This window comes from Phalacrocorax aristotelis, chromosome 1 (genome assembly GCF_949628215.1).
Source record: "Phalacrocorax aristotelis chromosome 1, bGulAri2.1, whole genome shotgun sequence".
NCBI classification, from domain to species: Eukaryota; Metazoa; Chordata; class Aves; order Suliformes; family Phalacrocoracidae; genus Phalacrocorax; species Phalacrocorax aristotelis.
In genome coordinates, this window is record NC_134276.1 from 129,998,908 (window position 1) to 130,016,293 (window position 17,386).

At 45.8% G+C, this 17,386-nt stretch overlaps 1 protein-coding gene across 8 annotated transcripts in view; it reads right to left on the bottom strand.

Moving 5' to 3' along the window:
- The window catches only part of CD58 (CD58 molecule), a 33,596-nt gene extending 21,768 nt beyond the window's left edge, over positions 1-11,828 (bottom strand). For all 8 annotated transcript variants that reach the window (XM_075107112.1, XM_075107091.1, XM_075107073.1 and 5 more), the window contains exon 1: positions 11,712-11,828. In XM_075107112.1, coding sequence (XP_074963213.1) covers positions 11,712-11,760 — 49 coding nt within the window. In that variant the 5' untranslated portion in view covers positions 11,761-11,828. The remainder of the gene's footprint in view (positions 1-11,711) is intronic.
- Positions 11,829-17,386: the final 5,558 nt, after the last annotated feature.

Genomic DNA, 17,386 nt, shown 5'->3' on the forward strand with positions numbered 1-17,386 from the left:
GGGCAAGATGAAACACTGTTTTGATCTGATGAAGCTTGGAGTCTTGTTAGAGACTTTTGTTTCATAAAGACAATTTCTAGGAGTGCATTTTCCTTCAAGAAGTCATCTCTCACTGCCTAGGGACCCGTAGTATTTCCAGCATGGAGAAAGACTCCCTGCTGTAGCCACTGTGAAATTCTACCTCTCAGTAACTTTGACTCACAGACACAGCAAGCTGTGGTGGCTTAATGTCACCATGCATAAGCCAAGCCACAGTGGCTGCTGACAAGAGCAAGGTAACGTGACTCCCTTCTGGGAGGAAAGCAGCCATTTGCTGGGGGCAAGGCCATGAGCAAGGACAGGCACCACTGCTCAGCCAACCACTAACAACTTCCCAAGCCTGGCTGTTGATGCATGTGAACATTCTGTGCCTTTTTGCTCTCTTTCAGTGAGTCATTAAGAGCTAGGCTGGAGTTCCAAGGACAAGATTGTTTCTTCCTCAAGCCCAGAAATGAGACTGGAGGAAAGCAGAGCTGAAAACACATTTTCCCTCCACAGCTTCTGTTAGGCATGAGGGAGCACTGCCCTCTTTCATCACAGTCTGTTCTTGCCGGCTGGTGAAACAAAGGCTTTAGAGACAAGGAGCTGAAGAGTTCCTGCCCAAGGACACTCAGGGCTCCCAGGAAAAAGACAGGGAAAAGGTTATCCTTCCAGGATAACTGTCACCTCCTCCTGTCTAGAACCAGGGATCGGACACGTCTACTTCCCTGCTTCACTGCTGTAGTGAGAATGTGAAGAAACCTCCAAAATCAATGCTGTCAGCTTCTTTTTTCAAGGAAATTATACATCATACAGAAATGTTGCATTAGGTCTCCACCATGCATCTTTGAGCTTCTAAAGAAAGCATGTGTCATCATATGTTTTCTAAATTGCCAAGGAACCCTTTCCCCTCTTTTCTACTTAATTTAATATAGAGACAGATTTCCCGTTCCACAGCAGCTAACTTCTCTGTTATGAGCAAAGAGGAAGTAACAGCCAAACACTTTCTCATACACTCTTTTTGGAAGGCCAGAAATAAGAATTATGTTTCTCTGCTTTCTCCTTCTTCCATATTATAGCTATTATTCCAATATAAAGTTTACACAACAGTAGTGCTGTGCTAATGCCTCCAGTAACCTCTGCAGAAAACATCAGACTACCTGCTCTTATTATCTCCTTCAACCCACTCCAGATTCCTTCTTATGGTATGTCTTTGTGTTCTATCCTTCCTATCGAATCACGTAATGAAAGTGCTGGTGATAAAGAGAAGCCAACACTGTGCGAGCAAAGCCTCTCCTGCAAACCCACCACCTCATCTCATCTACACCTCTTTTGTCCCCTCTTCTCCAGCAGCCCAATACCTTTGCCTGTGCAGCCTTCTCGTCCTACCCTGGACTCAGAGATCAAGTGTTCTACCCACCTCGCATTAGCTGAGCCATGACAACAGCATAGGTGCACAGATTTGGCCTGCAGCAAACAGCAAGCCATAAATCTTAGCCTGGTTTGCATTACATGAAAACATTTCAGATTCCCTCATGTTTGACAACAACTCAGCTAACGCACGTAACCTGGAACTCCACGCTAACCGAATCGTGTCTCTGAATGCAGAGCTTGGATTGAAGCCTATGCAAGACAAGGCACAGTCATTCACTCGCAGAGTAACAGGTCAACCATACAACCTAGTGTGCTATACTCAAGTTTTAATATTCACCTGAATAATTCTGACTAAGAAATTAAGCAGGCTGAAGTTAGCCACATGTTCTGTTCCGACTAAGTGGAATTTAATGCTCCACTTATCAGCAATAAATGCTTTATTACTATTTTTGTCTACCTGATTTGATTTTCTTCACTACTTTTCTTGGAGTTGATATAAGGCTTAGTTATTCTGGAGAACTTCTGTAAGCTAATTCCCTTATTTTTAATGCTATCATTAGAATCCTTTTTGGTATCAAGTACCTATTTGAAATGCAAGAATCGCAGAAGAAGAATCGCAGAAGAAGAATCGCAGAAGAAGCACAGGTTGGAAGGGACCTCAGGGATCATCTAGTGCAACCTTTCCAGGAAGAGCACAGCCTACACAAGATGGCCCAGCGCCCTGTCCAGCCAAATCTTAAAAGTGTCCAACGTGGCCAAGTCAACCACTTCCCTGGGAGATTATTCCAATGGTTGACTGTCCTCACTGTGAAAAATTTCCTTCTCGTGTCCAATTGGAATCTCCCCAAGAGCAACTTGTGTCCATTCCCCCTTCTCCTCTCCATGGGACTCCTTGTAAAAAGGGAGTCTCCATCTTCTTTGTAGCTGCCCCTTAAGTACTGGTACATGGTGATGAGATCCCCTCTGAGCCTTCTTTTCTCAAGGCTGAACAAACCCAGCTCTCCCAGACTATCCTCCTATGGCAGGCTGCCCAGTCCTTTGATCATCTTGGTGGCCCTTCTCTGGACCCCTTCCAGCCTGTCCACAGCCTTATAGAGGGGACCAGAACTGTACACAGTACTCCAGGTGTGGCCTGACAAGCGCTGAGTAGAGCAGGATGACTTCTTTATCTCTGCTGCTGATGCCCTTTTCGATGCAACCCAGCATCCTGTTGGCCTTCTTGGCCGCAGCAGCGCACTGTTCGCTCATGTTGAGCTTCCTGTCCACCAGGACCCCCAGGTCCCTTTCTACAGAGCTGCTCTCCAGCCAGGTGCATCCCAGTCTGTGCTGCACTCCTGGATTATGTTTTCCCAGGTGAATGACCTTACACTTGCCCTTGTTGAACTTCATAAGGTACTTGTTGGCCCAGTCTTCCAGCCTATCCAGATTTTCCTGCAGAACATCTCTCCTTTCTGGAGTGTCTGCATCCCCACTCCATTTGGTGTCAGCTGCAAAATTAATCAGGCCACACTTGATCCCATTATCCAGATCGCTTTAAAATGTTGAATAACATTGGGCCCAATATCGATCCCTGGGGGACTCCACTAGTGACAGGTTGTCACCTTGAAAAAGAGCTGTTTACCACCACCCTTTGGGTGCAGCCCATCAGCAAATTCCCCACCCACTGCACAGACCAGTTGCCTAGGCCATATATGTATATATTAGGTCTATACCAGCCTCATTTAGGCTTCCATATTACGATTAAGGCATTGCTGCTGCTGAAGCTGGGTGGAAGAGTCTTTACTGATTAGCTTATAGCAAGGAACTGTCTGCCTCAGGAGTTGGGCTTTCTAAAGAGTGGATTTTTGTTCTGTTTTTGTGACTTCCCAAATACCGCTTCGTGAGGCTTTTCTTTAATTGGGAATTCCCCCAGCAGCTGTAAGCAACAGAGTTCTGTCCCCTCCTAACCCTCAAAATCACCAGCTGCAGAGAACCCTGAAAAAAAATGTTCAGCCTAGAAGGACTATCTGAATATTCACTCATAGTCTTCCTAATTCCCCCAGAGGGCAAACATGACCCATTTCCCAAATTCCAGTAAGAAAGCACTTAGACCTGTGGTATAAAAGCAGAGGCAAAAGCTACAACCAGGAAAGAGAGAACGAACAGTAAGCTGTAGCAGCATCCCAGGCTGTTGCAAGAGAAAATCAGATTCATGCAGGAATGACTGCAAATCTTACATGTAACATCAAAAGCAGAGTTTTCCACTTGCATACTGCAGCAAGTTCACAAAGGTATGTGCTGCTACTCCTGGACAATATGGGACTACCTGCGTTTACAGAGCTCTACAGATCAGCAAAGGCAGGACCTAAGGGTGGCACCCACCAACAAGCCTGCATCCCTCCCCACCACAAAATCCATACCTTCAGTTATATCCCTCAGCATAGGCCTAACAACAGGCAGCATCTCCATGCAAAGGTTATCCAGGCATTTTAAAACTATACTGCTGACAAACAGTCAGTGGAGATGACCTACCCACTCCTCCCTCTCCTTTGTTTCTGTCTGCCTGTTCCCACAATGAAATAATCATGCAGAGAGTACAACCTGCTGAAAGCTAACCTGACACACACTTCCACTCAAAGAAGAAAAAAAAAAAAAAAAACCTCCCCCACACACAAAAAAAGACCAAAACCACAACACAGAAGGATTGTAATTCCCAGACATGGCTCACTGTGGGACCACTGATGCTTGGGCATGGAAGGGAGCAGAAACCAGCAAACTGGTAAAAAACATGAGTAGGACTGCCCCTTTGGCCAGCAGCACAGGCCTGGCTCGGAATGCAGTGACTGCACGCACACCCTGGAACAGACTTCTGAAAACAGCTACTAGCGGCATCTTAAATCCAACCCCTTGTGTTTACCCACTTCACTGAGGGCACTTCCCTCTCTCCACTCTGGGTTCACAGACCTAAACCTTCCTAGGACAGAGGTAAAGCCTTCAAAAATGCTGTAAGAGATGGAGATGTTGCCTCCCTTTTCTCCAGTAACTCACTAGTCAAACCAAATGTTCAAGACATTTTCCTGTATTAAAGAGATAAAATCCAGAGTCAACTAAAGAGGAGCCTAAAAACTTCTCACTAGCGTCCTGACCAGACCAGACCCTCTTGGGCCCAGCTGCATTATAATTCCCTCATCCACACCGGCACAGCCTGAAGGGGGAGAAGAATGAGCACGCTCCACAACCTATGGTAGGGTTATCAAAGCCTTGTTATATGAATCTCAGAAGGACTAGGTGGATCCCAGCAGAGCTTAGGTACAAGCACAATGCAGAAAAGCTTGGCTATGACAAGGACTAGGCAATCCTGGATACTTCCAGGGAAAGAAGTTGAGGAATAGGGAAGACTGAGGACTAAAACAACAGCTCCGCAGGAATAAAGGTGCCACCAGGATCAGACGCCAGCTGACTCTGACACCAGAATTGAGAAGAAGGTGCAAGTCTTCAACAACTTTTGTGAGTTTAGTTCAAAAGACTTTTTTTCTAAATAGCTAGAATTTTCAGTTCCTCTGCCCTGTTCCCACTTACATCTGTCTTCCATTTGCTGAACGTCACAGATCTGTCTAGCTCACTTCACCCTGCTTCCTGCCCAAGCCTCTTCCACTCCCCTTGTCTTCTGATTACTTGCCCAGTCTTAGTCTTCCTACTACTTGCCATGGTCACTGCTGCCATGCACTTATGTACCAGGTCTGCTTGAGATGGAGTTAATTTTCTTCATAGAACCCCATATGGTGTTGTGTTTTAGATTTGTGACCAAAACAGTCTTGATAACACACCAATGTTTTAACTATTACTGAACAGCGCTTGCACAGCATCAAGACCACCTCTCTTGCTCATTCTGCCCAATCCCAGAAGGCGGCTGGGGATGGGACACAGCCATGACAGTTGGCACCAACTGATCAAAGAGATATTCCCTAGAATATGTCATGCTCAGCAATAAACATGGGGTGGGAGGAGTGTTTTTCCAAAGCAGCTGTTGCTCAAAGAAGCCTGCTGGTGGGAAGGGGTAAGTGATTGCTTTTGCATCACTTGGTCGTCCCCCCCCACTTATTAAATTGTCTTTATCTCAACCCACGAGTTTTTCATGCTTTTGCCCTCCTGACTCTCTACCCTGTCCTGCTGAGGGGGAGCGAGCGAGTGACTGGGTTGGGCTTCACAACTTGTTTCCAGATCTCTAGCCACCTCTGACTCTCCTGTGAGCCAGGAGGATCTGGTTTCACAACAACGTACCTGAAATCCTGGTGTCTTTGCCTTTGAATTAAGGACAGATTCTGTCCAATCCAGAATTTTGCAGCTCAGGCCTGCTTCTTCAAATATCCGAAATGGAAGCTCTGAACCCAGCACAGTGCACATCTCGACATGGATACTGAGTATGCAGCTCTGGCAAATTTTCTTAAGCTTTAAAACTTTTTATATAAAAGCAACTCGGAGGAGATGCCTCTAAATAAACTTTGTATTAGAAGTATCCACTGGGTTATAGTTCCAAGTTGGAAAGGATACTGAATGTAAACGTGTGGGATCTCATTTTTGCGGCACCTTCTTGATTTGGGCGTCTTCTTTTTGCCAAAGCATTGCTTTAGGTTACTTCTAGGTAAGTCTACTCATTTCATACTAAACAAACATCAACAAAAATATTCCATCTCTAGCAAGTCCACCCATTCATACACCAGGATAAAGGTATATGTACAGTGTTACCAGGTCTACACTAAAGGTAGCAGCAAGAGAAAAAGCTTCACAAAGCTACTGGTATTTTAGCTAGCATAGCACCTCTGCCTTTCAAGTATCATCAACCTCCACTCACAGCTCTCCCATACTTGGTTATGTTGCGCTCAATCAACAACAAGAAGTTTCTGATTTAACAACCTACATACACATCACACTATTAGCAAACTTCACCTACTCACAGCGCTTATCATCACCCTGGATTAAGTAGAGAGTTTTCACTTCTGCTAAGCAAACCACATGCAATTTGTCACGCTGCTTCTTACCACCCATCTAGCACAAACCTGAATTCACCTCCATCATTCCTATCATTCGGATAGTAATGCAGCTTTACAACCCAAGGATTTTAGCTTTGTATAGTCCTTCTACCTCCCAAGCCTCAGTCCCCAGAAATTACCTCTGAGCAACACTATCACTTTATTAATAATTATTCAGTCACAGTTCTTCCGATCCTTGATTCAACCCATCTTACTATAAAAGACTATGGAAGTGCAAGACATTCTCTAGGCGGCAAAGGACTGATCCCTGCCTTACAAGAGTCTTTCTTACGTGCTGTTCTAGAACAGGAAAACTTCATCTATTCTGCAGAAGTCAAAGTCCACTAACAGAGCAGTACCCCAAGGAATTCACCATGCAGAAGAGGGTTTACTGCAGGACCATGGCTTCCAGATCTTCTTCTGCTGTAAGAGGCACTATATGGGGCTAATGGTGGGAAGAGAGCACATAAAATCATACTTGTATGTTCTGTAGTTATAGCATTACGCGCTCTGCATATGCAAACTTAAGATAACCCAATCATTTAACTGCAGCTTTGGAAATGTTTACATAGTTGACTAGCTGGAGTTAACTACTTTAGTAGATTGCCTGTACTTCGAGGAAGCCTAGGTTCAGCTAGCTCTCCTGTCAAGAACATAGTCAATGAGACCCTTCTTCAGGTCACACATAGGAGCAGACTGCAATGTGAGAACTCCTATTCTAAAAATCTCGTGCTCCTTGCCCCAGATAATTGATTAGCTCAGGGCAATTAAGCAAACACCTGAGCCCACTCATAGGGGGTAGGTGTGTGTGGCCATCCCACACTCCCTCCCTTCCACCAGCTTTTGCCCTCCTTGCAGTCTCAGGGTCCTGCTCCATTGGCGGGCTCCCTGGACTGAAACAATACCGTTCATTAACTTTATCGGATTTTTTGACAAATGACATTGCCATTAATGCAACAAGTTAAATCCAGTGAATGCCCAGGTCAACACACGGCAGCGTGAGGCCAGGAAGGGAGGGGAGAACTGGGAATCCCCACTTTGGCAATATTGAACTATTAGAGATCACTGTGTCCTGTAGGATACTGATTATTTTCAATCTTTGGGCTTTGCTTAGGGACAGAGCTGACTTGCATTTAAGCCTACCCTGAACTTCCAGAAAAAAAGCAATTCAAATCCTATGGCCACTTACTCCCAATATCCAGACAGCACTTCTATGTTGTACTACCACAGTATGTAGCTATATGATCAAGAGGACTTAGAAAACAACTGTCTCAATAACTTTTTTTCTTCATTTCAGTTCATTTTCAGCCAGGTAATCTTTGCAGTTAGAACCACAGAACCATTGAGGTTGGAAAAGACCTTTAAGATAATCACGTCCAACTGTTAACCCAACACTGCCAAGTCCAGCACATCAGGGCAAGTGTGTTTTCTGTGTTGGTTACTTTTAGAAGTAGTCAGAAAGAAAACATGAGACTTGCTAACAAATGTCTTTCTGTCAACCCACACTCAATATTTCATACAGTAACTTGTGCTCTTAGGTGAACCACGTTGTCTCCCCTTAACTCAATTTTTATGAAAGAAGTTGAACGAGGAAACAAAGCACTAAGGAACACAGCAAAATATGCAAGAACTAGAAGGCAGCAATACTGCTTAAAAATTAGTTGATGCCCAGACCGCTGAAATTGTTCCATGGCTTTCACATGAGCCTCACTACAAATGCAGAATGCTTCTAAGTGCTCTAGTTCACTCATCCAGCTTACCTCCCTTATCCCCTCTACTTTTGGTGTGGGGGCGGGAGTCCTGACTTTGCTAAAGTCACTAGGTGTTTGGCTGCCATCTGCAGCACACCAGAACAACCCCACCAGAGTGGCTGACACTGTGATCATCCTGCTGGTGTAGAGGTATGTATACCTCTATACAGGAGGAGGAGGGATCCTCCTCCTGCAACCCACGTACAGGGAGGGTGCAAAGATCCCTGTGTGGGTTCTTTTTTTCCCCATCCACAATTTCCAGGATCCCAAAACTGAATAGTCTTGGCTTGAGCTCCCAATGACTGAAGAAGTATGGCCTTTGCAGGTCTGAAATCAAAGTCCTTCATAGCCTCAATGCGACCTGTACACTTCAAGCACTGTATTTGCAAGACTGAGATTTTATCTGACAATCTGACAAAAACCTGACCTGACAGGGTGTTGTGAAAAGCAGTAATCCCTACACAGTGAGTAGGGATTCTGAAGATGCCAAAGCTACACTGCAGCTTCTGTGCATCACAGGTTCCCATGGAAGAATGAAGAAGCACATCTTCAAGATGGATTATGCCACATGCTTCTCTCTCCCTCACATTTCCAGATGTTCAACGACATGAGACTGGTATAGGTGCAGTGCTTTGAATTTGAGTGGAGAAGCAGGGTGGCTGGGAAGGCAAGGATTCAGGAGGGGAAGGCTGACAGAAGATGAGGATCAACCAACAGCATCCTGGCCATTTACCACAGGTACTTGCAAGGCTAGAAACTTTCATGCCAAGTCAAACTGCTACTGATTTACTTTATGCACTTGGGCAAATCAGTCTGACTTTCAGAGTCTTGATTTTCTCACATGGAGATGACAGATTATTTTACCTTGATAAAATCAACATAAGAACATTTACACATAGGCATCCACATGCATATCAGGCAACAATGCAAGCATACAAACACAGAGAGGGTGTGAAATCTCACTGATTTAGTTTAGTGAACAACAGTAAAAAGCTTGTATTTGTATTCCTGATCTCCTACCCTAATCAATCAGGGCAGAATCAAAGTTTTATAGAGAGGAGAAGACAACAGAGCTAGTTAATTTTTTTGGTAAAGGAGGATGTTATGATACTTGCAGCCACAATTACCCTCTCCAGTTGCCCAATCACCATCATCTCTCCCTTTCAACTCTACCTTGTTCGGAACCTGGAATCTCATTTCCTGGCTAAGTCTACAGCACCTAGACTCCAATGCTCAGAGTAGCAGCAGCATGCAACTTATGCAAAGTAAGGTAACAGAGTGCTTTTGCACAAACAGGAAGTTAGAAGAGGATGCTCAATTATCATGCTTTACTAACACTCATTAAGAATGATCTGCAAAAGCAGTGCAGGTGAGATGAAGAAATTGCATCTAAGGCTGAACATGGGCAGACTGGCTCACACGGGTGTGCAAAGTCCTTAGCTTCTCCACAGACCTGGTCCCAGAGCTTTCTTACTGTCTTGGCTGCAGAACAGGATCTCACAATCTTAATTAAACAAAACAAGATGAAGATTTCTGGAATAGTATGGGAGGAAATCTCAGGGAGTTGTTCTGAACACTCAGTAGCAGAACCAGCTGCTTAAAGCCATCAGGAAAAGCAAAGGAAGACTGTTCTTTTGTTGTTTTTTTTTTTTTTTTTTTTTTAAAGGGGCATAATAGGTCCTATTTTAAGCACATCCAGGAAACTCCCAAAGCAACAGAAAAGCCACTGCAAAACCTCTTAGACTAGAAGAATTATAAGAAGAGCTACATACACCAAGCCACGCTGCTTAGTTTATCCAGCAATAGCAGCTACTCCTGATGAAAATGTGAAAGTTTGTACATCTGTCTTCAATTTCAAAAATAAGCAAGTTTTGTTTGTATTTCTCATGTTCATAGCCCTGTGCAAGGGCTATGGACATGAGGGCTATGCTCCTCAGGTACACAGGTGAAAGTTGAATTAAGAAGGGCTTTGTTTAGTATTTTACCAGAAGTTAATATTAATAGTTTACTTCTACAAAAAAGCCTCACCCATAAAAAAAAAACAGAAAACACAAAAGCCAAACCATTGAGAACTTTGATGATTTTTCCTTGAGCAAGAAGTAACACAGAATACACAATAACCAGCATTTTCTTATACAGAGATGACAAAATAGTTTTGCAATAAAAGCTACTTTCCTAAGCTCCTTCACGCCATAGGAACTGGGGACAAATGTGCCTTGGGAGTACGAGGTCGTTCCCCCCCCGCGCGCAGACATGCTACCTCTGTAGCGCAGAGTAATTTCACTTGGACAGGTAATCAACTGTACCATAAAAGTCACACCCATTCCTACTGTAACCTTCCCATTCACCCAAGTTTGAGACGAAGAAGGTGCAAGTATTACATGTGCGAAAAACTGCAGGTCAGGGTGGGTGAGGTATCCTAAACATACTGATGGGCAATACAAAGAAATTCTACTGTTAAATACGGAAGAAAGGCAGCTATTTTGTTCTGCCTACTACCACAGAGATGCCCTGGGCAGTGCCTTGCTGCCAAGAGGTATCTGTAAGGCAGAGCTGAGCACACAGCGGGTGAAATGGGGTTCTGTGAGGAGTGACAGAGAGGAGACGTGGAGACAGAGAAGCAGGGGTGGCTCCAGGCAACAGGGACATGGGCAGGGAGCGGGAGGGAACTACAAACAAGCACTGAGGGAGGCTGCATTCAGACAGCTCTCTTCTGGTCCTTCGCTGGAGCCTTTCCAGAGAAGAGCAAAAAAGCTGGTGAAAGGACTGGAGACCAGGCCTTATGAGGAGAGGTTGAGGGAACTCGGGTTGTTTAGCCTGGAGAAGAGAAGGCTGAGGGGAGACCTTATCGCTCTCTACAACTACCTGAAAGGAGGTTGTAGTGAGGTGGGTATTGGTTTCTTCTCCCAAGTAACTTGTGATAGGACGAGAGGAAATGGCCTGAGGTTGTGCCAGGGGAGGTTTAGATTGGATATTAGGAAAAATTTCTTCACTGAAAGGGAGCTGGAACAGGCTGCCAGGAAATTGGTTGGGCTATCATCCCCAGAGTATTCAAAAGACGTGTAGATACGGTGCTCAGGGACGTGGTTTAGTGGGGGACTTGGCAGTGCTAGGCTAACGGTTGGACTCGATGATCTTAAAGGTCTTTCCCAACCTAAACGATTCTACGACTAAGGAGAAAAATAAGCGGCCGGGAACAGCTCCCTCCAGCCCCGCGCACAGAGCCACACCGAAGGCCATGAGAGAAGAGGGCCAGGCCAGGCCACGCTCCCGACGCCCGGCGGGGACGGCCGCGCCCGGGGAGGTGGGAGGGGGCGGTTTCCCAGGCCGGGACGCACCGCAGCTGCCAAACCCGAACGGCGACTGCGAAGCCGCCGCCCTTGCCGTTTCCCGGTTCGGCGCCCTGCGGCCACCTTGGAGGGACTGTTACGGGGTGTCCCGCTCCCAGCAGCGCCGCCGCTAGCGCTCGCTGCCCCCCCGGACACAGGTGAGGGGTGCCAGGCGGCAGGGGAACGGAGAGCTCGAGAAGGGTCCCCCCGCCGCCCCCCTCACGACTTACCTAGAAAGAAGCCAAAGAACAGGAACCTCAGCCCAAATAGCAACCTCATCGCTGCTCCGCCCGCAAGTGACTCGTTCCCGCCGTGCTCAAGACCAAGCACAGAAGTCGCCGCCCTAAGGCTGGCGGGCCCGGCCCTGGAAGGGCGGTGCCAGGTGCTTTGCCGCTGGGCTCGCTCTGGAAACCCCGGGCCTCGGTTAGGAGCGGGGATTTCGGACTTCGCTGTGGGTTGCGGCCGCCGGAGGGGAGCCGGGCTGCGAGGTGACACTGCGAAGGGCGTTTCCGTTCATGGGGGGTAACTCTCGCGAGCACTGGCAGCAGAAATTGTCCCGTTCCTCTTAACAGAGGGGAAGTTTCAGCTCTGCTAGTTGAAAACCTGAAATTAAATCAATTTAGTGTGGAGTGGGAGCCCCACGGGTTAGGGGGAGAACAGATAACGTGCAGCTCGCCGCCTCAGAAAATGATGGTCGTCTAAACCCCGTACGCCCCGGAGCCTGGTGTTTGACACTGATGCTCCCCTAAATGGCCACTGTTTTCTTTGGGGGACACCTGGCAATGTCTCGGTTTGAGGGGTGGGCTCGAGGCCAAGCCTGGCCGTGCTCGCTTGTGTCAGCCAAGGCTGGGTTGGCCTCTGGGGGGGTGACCCTTCTGCCTAAGTGAAGGAAAAAAATAAAACAGAAACCAGCTCTGACCTTCAAGATTGACAAACCCTTTGCTCTAAGAGGAAAGCGGTTTTCTTTAGCAATAGCTGCCCAGAAAGCCCGTTCACAAAACTCAAAACATTACATTCCCTTTTGTGGATGAATGGCCTCTAGACACTACAGAGTGTTTTTGAGGAAGAAAGGGAAATACTGTGACAGTTTGGGAAACAAATACTCAGCAGCTACTGAAAATTTGCTACTCTGCCAAATACTCCTGTGGCAGCCATAAGCCAGCTTTCCTCCCAGAGGAGTGAGTGGAATCATCAGCCTCCTTTGCTTGCATCTCACCCGCAGTGTGTTATCCTGGATGAGAAGAATCCAGCTGCCAGCAGGTCCAGCTGCAGACGTTATAGCCTCAAAGCATGCTCAGTTCCCAGGACCTCGGCTGACTGTGGCGGGGAGACCAGCACAGCACGAGGGCTGGATGGGAAGTCTCTCACTGCAGGTCCAGCCCTTGGCTGACTCTCTCCCGGTGCACTTGGCCCACACGCTCGCTCACTGCCAAGCAGCTGCGTCCCGCTGTGCACTGCCACTTGGAGCAATGTCAGCTCTGCTCCTCACACAACAGTGCACACAGCAGCTCGGGGCGGGGGGGGGGGGAAGGCAACCATGGAGATCTCTAACCAGAGGACCCTCCAAAATCAACACTGAAGTTGCTCCAACGCTGAGTGGGTTTTTTTCCCCTCCTTCTAGGAGTTGCTGTAGGCTCCCTTACCTCACCAATGCAGGTTGCAGCATGAGCTAGAATGACACTGCACCTTGGGCTGAGCAATGCTGTCATGTTCAGTTATTACAAAATCAGAACAATACTGATCTACTCTCCGTAGCTATGTTTGGAACAACATTGCACCTAACTGGCTTCCAAATGGAGTCATCCCATAAATTCCTTTTGCTCAGTGCCAGAAACCCAGAACAAGCCTTTGTGTCCCTCTGTTCCCTTTCCTTCCTCCATTCTCAATCTCTGTCAAGTGCCAAAGGGAGCTCCCTACCCCATAAAGGCTCCAAGTCACAGTGTTTACACGAGAAATGTAATGTGGCCATCTTCCTGACACATCCTGGTGGCAGGCACAGCAGTTCTCTGCTGCTGACTAGTCCTCTTGTCAGGTAACATGTCCTCCCAAGATGCCAGAGATTTTGGATTGAATCTTGTTGCTGGGAGGATGCCACCTCCCACCTTGCATGCTACAACTTTTCTGTAGGTTATGACATCTTCAGGATTAGCAGAGAGAACTCTGAAGGAGGGACTGACACTTTTGCTTAGAAACAGATTATTTTAGGGTGGAAGGAACCACAGGTCACCCACATGCATTCAAAGCAGGACTAAGTTTTTCCTATGGAGCTGCTCGCATTGTAGAGGATGATTAATGCTTCACAGGGCAGAGAAAGTGAGAGAGAAACTTGAGCCTGGTGGTGGATGCCCTTACCTAGGTTCCTCTATTTTGGGGAGACTACAGGGATACGTGGCAAGGACGCATTCTCCCTTCTTGTGCGTACTTATACAGTAAAACTGGTAGAAAGTCCATAAAATACTAATGAAAGACTCAAGAAAAAGACTGGTTTTCCTCTTTTCCTGACCGAGTACCCCAACAGACTTTCCCAGGTTTTCCCTTCCTCAGTTGCCAAGTCAATCTTTAATGTTTTCTTCCTACTATCTCATAGTAGGATACTCTTCTGAAGGTCAGGAATTTGAATCGCTTCTTGTTGAGGTGAAAACTAAACCCAGTTCCTCTGTCAATCCTGGGAACAATACATAGGAGCCTAGGTGCTTAACATAAAGCCATGGTTTCTACTCCACTGGCAAAGGACAGAAAATACAGGAGCTGTGATACCAAGTATTCCAGCAGTAGGGTGGATCAGAATAACAGAATCCCCCCTCAATCGATCAACACAAAACACAAGATGCACACACACCCCCATATGGCTGGCACTAGGTACAAACAAGCCGTTATGGCTGGCACTTCCTGCAAACAAGCCTTCCCTCACCCTGACAGCTGGCACTCCAGGCATCCCCATAACAGTGTGTAAACAAGCCTTCCCTTACCTGGGTTCTCCTTTGATATCCCTTCCAACGGGATCACTTCCCAACTTGTGGACAGGAATGCCTTAACTAATCCCAGGGGTCTTGCCCTGAACTTACCAGACCAGGGGATTGGAGGACCTCCCCAAAAAACCTTTGGTGGTGCCAGAGACCTCTCAATCCCATGGATCTGTCCAGCTTCAGAGATGTCCCACCTGGGTCACCAAATCGTCACTGAAAACTGGGAATAAAACTCCTTAATGCCGGGCGTGTTAAAGAGCAGGCATTATTTGGCACCAGGTGCATGGGGGATCTCTCTGCTAACTTGCACACCTACTATCATTCCTTCTTGACATTTATACATGAAAGTTAACATACCATGCCTATCTAATACATAATCATTGACCTGACTGAATATCCTCTTCTTCTGTTGGCCTGGATTTTCTTTGCTTAAATTTAAAGCTACAGTGTGATTTTAATTCACTGCACAAGCTCAAGAGGAGTGGGGGGGGTAGTCCTTTCATCCCTCAATTGAGCCAGTGGTTGCAATCTCCTGCTGATGGAATTACCTTTCCCCCAGTTACTGTGCTTCAGTAATTGCCCAGTCTTTTAGGCCTTCTAGGGCAAGAGGTTCCCTTTTATCACTGCTGACCGATTTGTGGCTTTCCCTTATCTCCACAACCTTCTTTGTAGCAGGATGTTTCCACTGTCAGTCCTTGAAGTTCTCCTGATTTTTCAGGAGATTCATGTTAATGAGGCATTTATTGCTAATACCCTCTGCCCTGGCCTAAGCATTATTTACTACCTTGAATATTCTAAAATTCTCAGGTGTTAGTTTCCACTTCTAACTGCGAACTTAACTACTAATAACTCCTGCACTATTCTGTTTCATCCAAGAAGAATGTAACAGATCCAGGCCTTAATGTACAGTGAGCTAAGCTCTGCATGTATTTCATGCCATCCTTCAAATGCAAAGACCACAGGGAGTCGTCATTTGCTAAACTCACACTTGGTTTCCTCCAAGGTCCTGCACTGCTACCGCAACTGCATCATTTCTGCTATCAATGAACAGTTTTCCAGCCTAAGTGAATTTTCCTGTGATCAGATTTACACTTGACGACTGGGTATTTGCAGTGCTTATATGCCTCTGCCAGCTGTTGCTTTGTGGGTGGGGAGATGACATTTTCAGCTAAGTTGGGCACTTTCAGCATTTGCTTGAATGTGCAAAGAGTGCGGGGTTTTTTTCAACTTTTTTAATGAAAAGAGTTTGTGCATAAAATCAAATGCGTTTGCTTTCATTACCTCTGACTTGTTCTCGAGTGAATCACACTGTGGTTTGCGATCGTACACTGTAAGGAACTGTTAAACCTAATGAGGTTTGAAAGTCTTTGCAACAGTGTTCCCATTGCCATTATAATCACATCAATTGGGAAGTAAAGTCAGTGGCACCAACATTAAGTTTCTGAACTAATATAACTGTAGTTACTGAGTAATTAAGTTCACAAACAAAAAAAGATAAACCCCTTCATACTAAAATAGTTATACTGCTAAAAGCATTTTAAGCACAGAAGAACTGAGTGGTTTTCGCTGTTTGCATGAGGGACCACTACAGTGTACTGAGGTAATACAAAATTTCCTGGAATTACTAAATCCAAGATTACAGAAAAAAAAAAAAGGTCAGGAAACAGAATTTTCAATTTCATGAATATGGTTTGGGTTTTTTTTTTAGCATACCGGGATGTTGTTTAACAACTCTGCAAATACACATAGCGGCGCAAAACTAAATCAGATTTGCACACCTTGGCCGCAGGTTTGTTTTACTTTAAGGCTGTAATACCGGTGCCTGTCTTATATCCCATGGCGTTTCAAAATTTCCATAGAACTTGGCAACGAGTAACAGTTGCATCCTGCTACAAAGACTAGATCTTATTACCATAATTTTAAATTTAAAATGGAAAGAAGTGTTTGCAGGTTTTCTTTAGGTGCTCCAATTTGGTTTAGTCTAAGAAATTTGCTAATTTCTCAATTACGCTGTTGCTCTAGAGGTTTGTATGGAAATGTCACTGCCTATTGGTATGATTTCACAAGTTTATTTCCTTCTTTTTTGATTGAGATATTATCCAGATCACTGGAATTTGTAGGTGTAATGAAGAAGGAGTGGGCCCGTTACAGCCTACGGGCTTTTGTCTTACAATCTGTGAATCAATGTGAGTCTAGTGCTGGGGTTGGGAACATGAAGAATGGGCTGGAAGCCAGGAGTTGGCTATTCATATTGCAGCTTTCAATCTTGGAAAATTGACTGGGTTGACAAACTCAGTCACGTATTTGAAGAGACACTAAAAACCTGCTTCTATGGCAATAAGCCAGCTTGATCTTGGAGCCAAGTATTTCAGGGTCAGAATGTATCTGTATATGTGTCTCTGGGAGGACGCAGATGGGACAGGGCTTCGGTAGCCCTCCAGGCCAGGCAGCTGATGCTGCCTAACTTCCCTGTGAGAACTGGAGAAATTTCTCTCAGGAGTGACATGGAAATAAAAAAGATCTTCTGCCTAAAACAGCCCCAAAGCCTTTGGCTGGAGCAAACTGGGTTAAGGAAATGACTGCTCTTGCCAATAACTGTAAAGAAAAATAATGTCTGATGGTTTTGGAAAGGTATTTAGTCATCCTTCTGATCAGATTGAAGCAATTTCTTCATTTTGTTGTCCAAATAAAGCAGCTGTAGAACAGCGCCTGGACAGGGAGCGCTCCTTCGCTCCTTACGCTTCTTACCATTTAACACAGTCATGGGCAAAGCTGTCTTGTTCTTCTGCAAAGAAGGACGAACACACACCAATGAGACAGATGTGCCCTTACCTGAAAGTCTAACACAGCCAGGGAGATGGTACCACCATCTCATGAAAGTCGTGTGACGGATTCCTAGATACATGTTTGGTTGTGCGCTTACGCTTCTCCATCTATTT